The sequence below is a fragment of the Ceratina calcarata genome, unplaced genomic scaffold (genome assembly GCF_001652005.2).
Source record: "Ceratina calcarata isolate Rehan_Ccalc_2016 unplaced genomic scaffold, ASM165200v1 scaffold46.2, whole genome shotgun sequence".
Classification (NCBI taxonomy): domain Eukaryota; kingdom Metazoa; phylum Arthropoda; class Insecta; order Hymenoptera; family Apidae; genus Ceratina; species Ceratina calcarata.
The window spans coordinates 32,610-46,116 of NW_017170029.1; the positions used below are offsets into that span (position 1 = coordinate 32,610).

At 36.5% G+C, this 13,507-nt stretch overlaps 2 protein-coding genes across 3 annotated transcripts in view; both read right to left on the minus strand.

The window, feature by feature from the left end:
* Window positions 1–864: 864 nt before the first annotated feature.
* Window positions 865–6,701, minus strand: Jra (Jun-related antigen). The gene has a single exon (XM_018028564.2). It carries the CDS (start codon window positions 6,017–6,019, stop codon window positions 5,225–5,227), a length of 795 nt encoding a protein of 264 aa, XP_017884053.1. The 5' UTR covers window positions 6,020–6,701; the 3' UTR covers window positions 865–5,224.
* A 2,476-nt stretch (window positions 6,702–9,177) lies between these two features.
* Window positions 9,178–13,507, minus strand: part of LOC108627357 (putative protein phosphatase DDB_G0279461) — a 5,226-nt gene continuing 896 nt past the window's right edge. Inside the window, exons 2-11 of one of the 2 annotated variants that reach the window (XM_018028558.2) lie at window positions 13,279–13,410; window positions 13,066–13,208; window positions 12,854–12,998; window positions 12,090–12,310; window positions 11,962–12,016; window positions 11,665–11,864; window positions 10,397–11,538; window positions 10,198–10,329; window positions 9,766–9,796; window positions 9,178–9,613 (exon numbers count right to left, since the gene is read on the minus strand). In XM_018028558.2, coding sequence (XP_017884047.1) covers window positions 9,596–9,613; window positions 9,766–9,796; window positions 10,198–10,329; window positions 10,397–11,538; window positions 11,665–11,864; window positions 11,962–12,016; window positions 12,090–12,310; window positions 12,854–12,998; window positions 13,066–13,208; window positions 13,279–13,387 — 2,196 coding nt within the window. In that variant the 5' untranslated portion in view covers window positions 13,388–13,410 and the 3' untranslated portion in view covers window positions 9,178–9,595. The remainder of the gene's footprint in view (window positions 9,614–9,765; window positions 9,797–10,197; window positions 10,330–10,396; window positions 11,539–11,664; window positions 11,865–11,961; window positions 12,017–12,089; window positions 12,311–12,853; window positions 12,999–13,065; window positions 13,209–13,278; window positions 13,411–13,507) is intronic. The other variant, XM_018028559.2, reaches the window with a different exon arrangement.

Sequence of the window (13,507 nt, forward strand, 5' to 3'; positions counted from 1 at the left end):
CAATTATTTCCATTAGAAGGAAAATAATTACAGGAACAACCTTAAAGCCTTTCGTTGTTTGCAGAATTAAACGATGATGTACGGTCCTACAGTCCGGTTTAGTTGTTCGCCAGGATTTATAAAAAGGTTTCTAGAGAACGAACGCTCGAATCAGTTAGGCCGCAAAAATTCACGATCTTAATTCGTACCGAGAACTTTCCCAATTGAGGCAATTAGCCAATTGCGATAATTAACGCGGCGTACGATGAGTCGCCGGTTCGAATTCCGGTTTCTCCCTCAGAGAAACTTATCCCACGAGCAAAATACAAGAGATCCGAAATGCATTAATTACTTATTACGCCGATTAAAATTAAAATTGTCTCTATTTCATATTAAACCATACAGTTTTACGCTTCGAGAACAATTATACAGAATTATTATACAGAGAATAATTATAATTCAAACTCTGTCCAAATTAGTGACAACTTTTAAGTTCTTTGCTCAAATCTTTTTCCAGATGCATCGGACTCCAGAGAATAATTATAATATTTATATTTAATTGGGACAGGCAAACGAGAGAAAAAGAAAAGATAATAGGCAGTAAGTTTTCATGTAGTGAAATTTTATTCTTTCATCATATTTCATTCAAAAATAAAATATTCGTAAAAAAAGATGTCTCCGCTTTTTCGATCGGTAGACAATATATATATATGTATATATATATATATGGACGCCGATATATGTATAAATATATAAATAACTACGCTTATACATTTATACATATACACGTATATCTTTATATATATATAAAATTATTATTATATATTACATAATAGCAATATTTTACTCTCATGTTTAGGGTTACGTATAAATCTATGTATACGGTGCTTTTGTCATCGTCGCATTCTCGTCACCGTACAGCTATTTATATATACTTATAATACAACGTGTACGTACGCATACGTCGAATTTCCAATTTGCTTATATGCACACGTACACGTTCCTCTTTTAACGGGGTTATTCTCGCCCTTACATACTAAATCACATTGTGGTTGTTTCATCTTTACTTTCATACGTTTCTTTGTGCCATCGGTTTTCTCCGCTCGCTCATACCCTAAAAATCCTGGCATTATCTCAATTTTACAGCGTATCCGATTGATCGCTAGTCAAACTAACACTTGTTCGTTGTAACAGAAAAATATATTTTCAGCAGCAATTCTCTGGTTTTTCTATTTAATTTAGTTTCAGTGAGTTCATCTGAATTAAAACGAAAATAATGTGAAAACACCTACTGTTAAGAAAAATTCAGGTTGATCGTTTAGGATTGCTGGTGATTATTGATAACTGTTACAGTATTCTCTTTATTGTTACTAGTTTGAGAAAAAGGCACGCCATTATTCATAGAAAACATTTCTACCTTCTCACATCTTTTGTGTTAACAAATACTTTTGTTCAAACAAATATTAAAAGGATAACTTTTGAATCGAAAATAGAAAGGGAAGCTCGTGGAACAAAGATAAAGAGATATATTCAAGCAAGAGAAAACAGAGCACTCTTATCCTTCTAATATTTTTGAAAATAAAAATAAATATACGTGAAAAATTGTCAAGTTATGTGCCGAAAGTCGCGTGTCAAAGGAGGGGAAGAAAATGCGAGAAAATCACATAGCTTCTTTCACAATTCGAAATAGCAATAAAATTATGAATAAAATAAATTAAAAGAACGGATTAAAATAAAAAGAAGGCAAATAGTTGTTATATCTAGACTGCGGATTTTTCTGCAAACCAAATTATGTATTAACTTAATTAATGTATCTTAAATAAAGAATTTTATCTTTTACACATTGCAATATTCATTGCGTTTGGTATTCCATACATACAGGGTGTCCCATAAAAATATATACTTATTAAACAATGTAGATTCTATTACATTTTGAGAATGAAATATATTTTAATAAATACCGACTTTATGATTATTTAACGTGTTTATACACGTTTTGAGACATCCTGTATTTGAGAAATGTGTTTATATTTTCTGCATGTACAATTTCTCTATAAATGCATGAAATCCACGGCCTAGTCACATCGAATAAAATTGAACATTTTTCATTTTTCTTCCCTTCGTTCGAACAAGTTGTACCAACTACCCCACGTATATAATGCTAATTCGAAGAAAACCATTCGCTGAGGCCAGAAGCTCTTTTCGGTGGAGCATTCGGTTTGACTTTATTCTGGAATAGAGCACGATGGAAACCTGAAACTCTCTTGATAACAGCTGCGAGAATGGCGATGCTACTCTTTAGAAGAGTATAGCACATATGCTCTCTAATCTCGAGCGTGTCGATCTCGCAGTTTTTTTACTCTGCAGGCAAGTTGAAAGAAAGAAACAAGGTATAACACGATCAGCATTTTCCGAGTCAGCATTATATATGTATCATTACAATATAGATGTATCTAAAAATAGCGCATGAATTTCTATACTTTCGTCGAATTGCAATCTCCCGACGACGAATCGTATCGAGTTCGTCCGTTACACTAATACAATATTAAATCTACATCTCCCAATTAAACGAGCTTGTAGCCGCGGAGGATCACAACACGTTTTTCGAAATCTAACTCTCGAAAAGGGAAAAAGGGGTTAAATGTTATAAAAACAAAAAAGTATTCGTTCATATTAAAAAGAATTGCGAATTCTTGTTAAAGTTTTGAAATAGGTGAAATGTTCAAATTAATAAAATTTTTATTTGTTACGTTAACATGTTTGAACTTCCCAAATCCCAATATTAATATTTGGTTACGAAAATATAAAAGAATGTCAAGACCCGTTCACGCGATTGTTCATTGCAAGAATTGTCCGAAAATATGTTTAACTATTCAATCATGATTGTTACTACGGATTTTTAAGCGATATAAAACTTGTAGGGTGCCAATTCGAAAAATAAGGTCGTGTGAGAATGTAATATGCATTTTACTGTTGATACTTCATGCATATATATTTTACATTCTTCACATCTAATTTTGTATATAAATTCATACAATCCGCAGTATAATTATTGAATATTGTTCTCTGTACGCGAAAGTGTTGTGACACTCCGGGAGAAAACTCCGTTTCATTTTTAAACAGGCGATTCCTTCGTAATGGCACAACGGTAACGTCGTACGATTTTGTTACCACGTTACTTCGTCGAAATAGAAAAAGAAAATCAGATTCGAAATCCATTATTTCACGTATCGTATCATAAAAAGAAGAGAACCAAGTGTTCTTTTTAAATGCAAATCGTCGTGACACGTGGTAACAGAACCGAGCGTACGCGCACGTGACTGGTACGTCTACATTCATGTTTTTTATATGGACCAGCGAGTGACACAGCACTGTGCAACAAGAGGGCATACTGGACAAGACTAGATGCACATATGACGAAACGATGGTTCCAAAAACATGATCAATATCCTTGGAACCAGGTAAATGGGTAAACACGTAGTCTCCGGCTTAAAAGCTACGCAAAGAAAACGGAAAGGCAAAGATCTCTCGGGGGCTCTTTCGCACAGAGTAGACGTGATCGCACCGCGTACTAAAAAAAATCTCGTCACTGAATGGAAATACGAGAAACGTCCTTTAAACGCGGTGATTTCAACGCCGGCAACTGCTCCGGACGCTAACTCTATTTTGTACAGCCTTAAAACAATACGGTATCGAAAAACCGTGTTTTTCTGTTAATTCATAAAATATCGAATTGACAAAATAATCAAATACTTTCATAAACTCATCTAATCTTTAGGCCGCCGGGATCAGTTAAATACAAACTTCATTAAAAAGTCACATATAATTTATATCATAGATATATCAAAGATATACGTATAAAGTCGTCATTAATTCTTGAGCCGATATTTCGGCTCTCCGGCGATCTAAAGGTTAAGAAAGAGAAAAAAGATTTTTCTACAGCACCTTGAAACGATTAAAGAGAATTCATCGATCAAATACGTACTAGAAACTTGGTATTAACATTACTTTAGAAAGCACATTTTTCCTTCATTTCACGTCTCCGTCCCTCCCACAGGTAAGTTCTCTTAATCTACCTATGTTTTTTTTGCTTTTTAGTCATTATTCTGCGCGCATATCTATGTAATAGTGATTTCCTTTACACTATACGAGTTCTTCATCGCGATTCGTTTAATTAGATAAAACATTGCATCGAACGTTGGTTGATTTGAAGAAAAAGCGAACTAACATTCTCTAACATGATGGTAGAATTTGTCACTTCTTTTCGTGATTGCAAAGATTATCACGAGATGGCCACGCAAGGATTCTCGTCATCCTGAGGAAACTTCAAAAATAAAATAACGCAATTTCTTCCGAAAGATTTCGAGGTAACTTAATGTACAGTGTATTCGTTACAAAATTGAAGAAAGAAAAGATGAAAAACGATACAGATGATCACAAGACAATTATCGAACAACTCATTTTAAATGGAAACCTACTATATTTGTATTTAACTGTCAATTTATATAATTCGTACTTCCAATATAGTTCTGCTAATAAAAATATAATATTCTATAATATATTTCGTATTTACGTATTTCCAGAGAATCCAATACAGATAGGATGGAAAAATATACAGAAAAATATCTCGGAATTAATCAAGAACATGTTAATCGCTTTTCCTTCACGAAATTATAATACGTAAGATTTCTAGAAAAAAAGAGAATCAAGAAATTTGAATTTCCCGCCAGTACTCGCGGTTCTCCAAAATGGCCGCGCCGCAGGGTCCCACTCCTCTCCACGAAGTCCCACCCACTCTCTCCTTTTTCTTCTCTTTCCTCCTCTCCTCTCTTTCCTCCTCTTCTTGAACCCATGCACTATTCGACTCCGTCTCTCTCCCTCCTGCTTCTCTACATGCATTTCACTTGTGTATGCATGAAAAGCAATCGAACACGCACAGGCAACGAGAAGAGAGGCATTTGGCTGAATATTATCCACGTCGCGTACCTTTTTGGAAAAAGAAATGTTTCACGCTCGGCACGTCAAGGCACTCCTTTTCTTCTTCGCGCACGATCATCACCGTGTCCTCTTTTCCCGAGAACCAGGAATCGTAAACGACGCGAACCAGCAGCGACGGTTTGTTCTTTCAACAGCTTCCCTTTTTCCTTTACTAAGAGAAACCGTCAACGTGTTTAGCAAAACAGACCTCAGGCACCTTCAGACTCAACGCTAGACGTCCAAAGGAGTCTCGTCAGGTGCCGTCGGCTCAGTACTGGCCAGACACGGGCATGATCTGACATCCCGAATGCACGTGGTCCATCACCTGCTCCTTCAGCCGACACACGTGCTCCTTCAACCTATTCACCACAGCGCTGAGCTCAGTATTCTCGCCCTTTAATAGCTTCACTTTATCCTCCAGCCTGGAAATGCGCTCCAGTTTACGTCTTCGACACTTTGACGCAGCGACACGGTTCCTCTGACGTTTCCTTTCCAGCTTAATCCTTTCCTGGTTCTCCATATCAATCGGCGACATTGGTGGCGAACTTGACACGCTCGGCACCGTCTGAGGCTCGTCCTTGATCTGCACCATGCTCATCGACGATTCCGTGCTCTGTACACTGTTCGGCGGCTCCAACGTAGTGTACGTGGCTCCGTGAATGTTACCAGGCTCCTGCGAACTGTCGGAATGATGCAGCTCGTTTAAGGCCTCGACGAATCCCCGAGCGTACAACTCCTGAGCTTCGGTGACTACTTTTGGAAACAGGATGGGTGTCGGTAGATTCGTTACCAAACTCTCGCCATGCTGAGCTATGAATTTCTCCAAATCCGGCGAACCCACTTTCAACATATTTAAGTCTGGGGAGCTTAGTATTGGTGTCACGTTGTTCAACACCGGTGGCAATGGTCCTAATCGTGGCCTTTTCGATTGCGGCCCCTGACATCCGTTCAGGTCTAGCGTTAAGTTACGCTTCAGCTGGCCCACGTTGTTCTCGCGATTCACGGCGCCGTAGACGCTCGTGTCCTCGTAGAACGTCTGATCCATCGTCGAGCTTCGCACCATCGATGCCGCGGGACTGATTCGCGTTTGATAATCGAATGTTCACGGCTCAACCGGAGCACAGTGGATTTCTACAGTCACTTGATACGCGCACACGATCACCGCTACGTCAATGAGTCCGTCTCTCTTTTTTACTCTTCCTTGTTCACTTAACGTATTCGCGTATTCCACTCGAAGCACTACCGTGTATCTAGTTTTTCACTAGTCGTTACATAACCCACGTAGCGCGGCCGTGTTCCGAGAAATTCATCCACAGCCTCTTTTTATCGCATAGCCGGCTGTCGCCAGATGCCCACTGTTCTTCGATCCGCACTTGATTCGCGGAACCACCTACCACCGTATTATGTATACGCGACACTCGCCACGTATTTTAACGAGCCGCGATATCGGGATACCCGAAGGTTGAGACGCAAAAAGGTGCGTAGCGTGTCGTTCGCGAAACTCGTCGCACACGAACGGCAACCGAGACTCGTGGCCCAATGGTGTTTCGTATCGGTTCTCAGTGGCCGACACGAGGACCGACCTGGTTCGACTGTCAACACAACAATGACTCACGGGGCACGCAATCCGACGAACGTGATGTTCTGCGCGTGTGCACCTCTAGAATAGACTACAACGTACACCGAATGCGGATATGTCACTCGGCCCCGCACAGCACGACGTCTCGACAACTTGTGAACACCCAACTAAACGTACTGCCTTATATCCCGTGACTCATGTCCACTAAAAATAGCTCGGTCGTCACCGGCCAGAGTGCCGATTGGCCGACGATGGCGTCACGCGCGGGTTCCTGTTGGCCGGGCAATCGGCGCTACTAGGAAATGGTAGACGCGTGCGTGGTGGCATACAGCGGTTAAGCGTGGAGGGAGAGTTTGAACGCACTGGTCCACGCACGTTGAAGACGCGACTTTTACTCGCATTATTTTCGAGCCTCGGTAATAGCGGCTGTTCTATGATCTTGCATAAATGATGCCGGACCTTGTTCAACAGCGAAAATATCACTCGCGATGTACTTAGTACGACGGGTGGAGAATTTAACCCGCGTTCTAAATCGCACGCCTCATTCCTTGTTCTTTCTTTTCAAGTGTACTGTAGGTATTTCACTCCCACGCGAGTGTCTGTTTTTCACGGTGCGAGGCAAGCTCGTTTCACACCTTCTAAAATATTACGCCTTGATTTAATCCTTTTACATCTCCTTTCATTCTGATTCTTTTTGACCATGGTAGTTTTGGTTGTACGGCTAGATCGAGGTTTACAGAATAGATAATTTTTTATTGAATTTCATCTCTGGGAAACTTCTCTTACCCAAAATTTACTTTGATCCCAACCACGTATGAAATAACTTAGAAAAGACATTTCTAAGTTTAGGAAATCATTCGTTGAAAAGTTAATTAGTACTTGACATTGCCAAACTTCCTTGATATATGCTTTTCGATATTTTTGGTATTTAATATCTGGAATTCTAGTGAGAAGAATGTTCTAAACTGTTGATTAAGACTTAATACATTCTTTTCTTTCTGATGAATTAAAAGATATCAGAATATTTCTGACATTAAGTTAATTTTACTAAAGATCAGAAAATACGTCAAAATCATTCGGAACTTGTTTCGCACAATGAGTGTTCAACGAATGAATTCCCAAATTAAAAATTGATTTTCGAAATTCGATCAAAATAAATTTTAGGTAAGAAACAGGTTTCTCCTAGAAAAAATTTACCCAGCCTTTCTACTGCGCCTAATTATACTTACATGGACGAACTCAGTAATCTAACTATTCATTACATAAACCCGCATCAAACGAGATGCGAGTCAATACACTAATCATAATTGTTCGCATTACATATATATCTTGACATTGACCATATGACGTTTGGAATTGATTGCTCTTACATATCTTGACCAAAACGTTTCTAATTGGCGCTAAGTGAATTTGATGTTCGTTCCTTTTATTTCTAATTTAGCTACATACGTATATATATTTGTACATTGTTTGCTATAGTTTTTATGCTAATTGTCGTATATTATTGTTATATTATGCACACATATACATATACTATATGTATTTTACAAGATAAGTAGTTGCCCGAAAAAATAATTTAACATACCTGAAATAAGATATTCATCTTTTTCTCTGTCGCGACCCAGCTCAGCTGTTTACGAAAACGTGAAAATAACTGTGTTCCCGCCCGTTCACCAAACCACAGGTGAAATGTTTACGATTATGAACATCTGGTTCCCCATTCATGCACAGACAACTCATATCATCTATTAGAAAATTGATTAAATACCCTAAAGTATTTTGAAATAACTGTAAACATCGTTAAACGTTAACAAGTCTTTTTACTGTATTCTACGCGATATTCTATTTTTGACGAGAAATAAACGTTCGTGCGAAGAAGAAAATTATAGCCTGCATTCATATGCAAAATTACATTAGTACCGCACATTAATTTATTTCTTTTACTATACGTGTAACAATAAAGGTTACCGTATAACTAAGGTAAAAATAATTATTATTCTCGTTTCTATTATAGCCGCATTATGCACGAATACATGAACACGAATCAAGGAGCACAGCTTTATAACACACTACTATAGGTCTATAGGTAGATATATATTGACTATGCAAATTAAGCGTTGATCTCAAGTTTAGACTTTTAGCAACATAAGTTCCGCATGCGTGTATGTCCACGCCTTACCATTGCTACCACAGTAATTCAATTAAATTAGCGACAAATTATATCATCATTAATTATATCACGAAAGTTGCTTATCGTTGGTAATTAATTATTCTTGAAAAACAGACCAAAACTACCCAAACACGTAATTTTAAGGATTCCTAATTATAATTAATGAAAAAAAGTTTTGTAATTTAATGTACGTTTTATACAGCTTGAAACAGCGCTTAACCGTCGAACAGAAAAACAATCGATCGCCTAACAACATGGGCGAGGCAATGCTACCTGTTTTTTCATTTGGAAATTAAACAAACATAATTATTCTCCGACTCTACATCTGCCACTTTATAGACATATAAACTGTAGATGGAGAGGGTACTCACGTGACTTTTCTAACATTTGTCGGTAAACTGTTGAACTTTTCTTTGTTTTCTTGTTCTGTTTTACCGATAACTCGACAGGCAGAAATGACAAGTAAAACGATTATTTTTGGTAATTCTCAAATACAATTTATTTTTATTCATTAAAACATTAGATAAGGGTACAAAATGTACTACATACGATCAATACTATGAGAGGAAGCCAAAATGAAGAAGCTATGACTATGTCAAATCAGTTGTCTTATAAATAATTATTTATAGGACAAACGATTTGACAAATTAACAGTTACTATAAACTAGAAAAAATGTGCGCAATCATGGAAGCCGAACAGTTCATAGTGCCTGGTTTTACACATATGCGTAATTAATCTATCATATACTTTCTTGCCGTATCTGTAACAACACCTCAGTCTATGTATCGATAGATTTATTTACATCGTTTCAAGAAGGCGATTGTTTAATGAAATATCGCTTATGCACGTTCCTCGAGTATCGACTAATGTTGTATATGTAAAACATTATTCATTTCTTCGTAGTTTCCTGAAACGAATTAACATATGAAAGAAAGATTTTCATCCGTAACAAAAAGCAGGGCTGCAGATAAACCATTAAATCTTTAAGGAGGTACATTCCACTAGCGGCACAAGAAGGCAGAAGGCAACCCACTGAATTGACTAAAAATATAAACTTACGCTATTGGAGCATCCAGCAATGTGCTTTAAGCTAAACATTAAAACGAATTTTGTCTGGATAATTATGAATTAAAATTACTTAATTAGTCTAATTGGCAGAAATTCAAATGAACGATTGAATTTTAATTCTTAATTACAGAATATTCAAATTGTCGATTCAGATTTAGAAAAATGTGATCATTAATTGTTATTGCGGCAATTAAAAAAATCTGCAACCCTGGTTTCCATGCCTGTCGCTCCTTTCGTTTTTATTAGATTTCAACAAAATTTTCAGCACAGGAAGAAATCTAAATCAACGATCAAATTTTAATTCTTGATTAAAGAAGTATGAATTGATGATCGAATTTTCATTCTTAAATAAAAGGAATGATTAAACTGTAATTACACATGGCAACTAAAAGGTCTATAACTTTGAGAGGAAGTAATACTCACTTTCTTAAATTAGGTTCGTGCAAAGTTATAGGTGCTCTTACTCGTTTAGGACGACTGGGCATATGCAGGCTACTTGAGCTCTCATTGCTGTCCGAGTCGCTCAAGACAGTCGCTCTCAAAGACGTGGAATTTCTGTAACAATAAAATATTTATTGCACTAAATCCGATACGATCGTCTTTCACAAATAGTAAAACTTACAAAGATTGATTGGAATCACCAGAAAACAATTTGTTCAAAGTAGGTGTCCCCGATTTGACATCGGATTCGTTTAACTTCTCTAAAACCACTTTAGCAGAACTTGGGTCCTTTACAATTTTATTTTTCTTCTTTTTCTGTTTATTTTTATTCTTACTTCTGCTCGCTGTATCAATACAATTGCTATAATTAGATTCCGTATTCATTTGTTTCTTTCGCTTTCTACCCAGTTCTTCCTTCGTTGGCGTCAATTCATCCTCGTAATCGTTGTTCACGAGTGTTGGAAGCTTCACAGTGGATTGATTAAATGCCGATTCGTTTAAACTGTTGTGTGAAACGGATGGTATAGGAATAATTTGTGAGATCTTTTGTAGAGGTATCCTTCCTGTTGTCTCCGGTTCTGGTTCAACCGAGGGCTGTGGTTTCAAAGCAGACTGATCTAAAACTGGCAGTTTCAAATCGTTCATATCGAAGTGCATATTACGACGTCTTAGAGTAGGCAATATTAAAGTGAAATCATCTTCGTCTTCACTCTCGAGACAGCCTCGTCTCTGTGTAACAAAATTTACTCGGTCCACTCCAGTCGCACTTCCGATTTCATTATCTTCGACCATTTCTCCTATCATATTAGGTAGATTATTGTTATCAGACTGCGGAGACGTATTTTCATCATTTTCATCAATTTCATCATTTTGTTTTTCGATACCATCTAAGCTATTTTCGTTAATTGATGCTGGTAGTGGTAATACACGTTTAATGGTATCTTCATCGTCAGAAGATTCTTTATCTGATTCTACTCCATTTAGGGTCATACTTATATCACTATTGTTCGAATCATTTACATTATCAGTCTTTTGCTCTTTACTCGTAAAAGGCACGGCTTGAGAATTATTAAATAACCAACTTGGCCCTTCGAGAGGATCTTCCCAGTTTGATGGAAGATTTTCTTTCGTGCTTTTCCTCCCTTGTTCGTTCAACGTGTTGTTACACGTTTGGTTTTGATTGCTGACGTCTCTATCATCCTTGCCTGGGGAGTCGCTAGAAGGCGGTGTTTCAGATATAATATTGTTACTTTGAGATACGTCTAAATTCATCGTATCATCAATTCCCGAGTTTGTATCTACATTATTTTGATTTTCTTCCAACTGTAAAAATTTATTATAAGAAATTATTGATACGAATTTTACCTGTTCATATAGTGACTTGAGCTGCAAGAAAAGAAAACATGCGGGCGAAGCCGCGAGGAAGATGCTAGCATTTGATGTACGAACCATTCGAATGTTGATGGTTTGAGAATTTTGTAACAATTTCGATACATCGTTCAGCTGTACTCTAGGACTTCCTATGTTTTCGAAAGTTTCAATGCTATATCGATAGCTATTGTTCATCGATGATCTTGACTTCGAAAGTCCGCCTGATAATTTTCCAGAATGTCTTCTACTTCTTTCGTTTAATCTCCGTTCGTTCTCGTCTAAGGATACATTTTGGTACGTGTAATTATACTATGCAAGCGAAATATATATATCGATGCAAAATCAATGATAAATCATGTACACAAAAATACATACCACTATTTCTAGTAATATTGAGTCTCTCGGGCATTCTACACTTGCGACCATTAGTCTGTAATATTCAATTTTAACTAGATTTTCTAAATATTTTTTGGTAATTTTAAAATGTTCTACAAAATACTTACATATCGACGTGGTCTTATTGAAATTGAATTGTTCGAGTCTTCGTTTCTGGGAGGTGTCGTTACTTCCGGTATTATACTTAAGTGTGATGAATTATTAATATTTTGCATGTTTAATCTACTTAAATTAATGGTGGGTTTTGTAATGGTGTGACCGCTCACCATTGGCTTCACTACTCCCCTAGTTGGAGATTTCATTGATAGTCTCCTCACCGAATCCCTTCCTGCAATAATCTTCTTCTTACGAAATTTCTATTTAAATTCGTATGACATAAAACACAGGGTACAGTCGGGCGGAGGGTGATTCTACACGTAAAAATAAGTTGAAAAAAAAGAGTAACGTATTATTGTTTGATAACCCTTTTGCAAGGAAATAGTGTTTTGAAAATTCTATCGAGTACACGTACACTAAACTTCATGAAACTCCATCATTTTCTTAAAAGAAATAAAGTATTCGTTATTTTTTGGTTTATATTGAGAAAAATATATGATGCACATTCTATAACATGTATTTAAACATAAGCGAATTATATTTTAGTGCATACTCTTGTTTTAAACAACTTTACGATGTCCAAAATTTAAAAAGTCACTCTTAAATATGTACATGATGTATGTACAAATATTTTTACGATAGAACCACAGTATAAAGAAGAGTCTTTCTTCCAAATGAGGTGTCAAACGAAAAAATATTACTCCACTTTTTCGACTTATTTTTACATATAGAATCTCGATCCGTTCAAATACACCCTATATATGGGAAATCTTACTTTCCACAGAATTGTAAGACGTATGTGTGTTAGTCAACTTCGCAAACTCTTGACAAAATGAAATAGTGTTTGTCAAGTAACCACTCATGGTTACTATCATTTGAAGCATCTCCTTTGAATTTTTCAAAACTTTTGATATTACGGCCTAAAATGAAAGTGTTTTGTAATATCGATTACATTTAACAATTTACTTTTATGTAAATGTTACTCACATCACGCTTATTACAAGCTAAACCTAAATCTTGTACCATAGCAGTTAAATCAACATTTTCAGAAAATAACACCTGGCATTCCTGTTTTTCTTTAGACAATGCCTTTGCCAATGAATTGTTGTTGCTTCGTAACTGTTTACATACTATAAAAGTGACATTTTATCATTTATATGACATTGAACATTTTGAAAATGCACATGTCTTGGAACTTACGTAGCTTACAAGATTTGACAACTGGAAAGTTTTTTAAAAAATGCCTGTTTTTAACGAGCACATTCTTTTGTGATCTTTTGATCTTTAGATGTTTTGGTATTTGCGGCATTTTCCATTTATTTTCTTTATTCTCTAAAATATAAGAAAAGCATTAAGAGATATGTAATTCATAAAAATAAATAATTGAAATTTTTATCACATTGTGTCATCTATAACTTTTAATCTACGA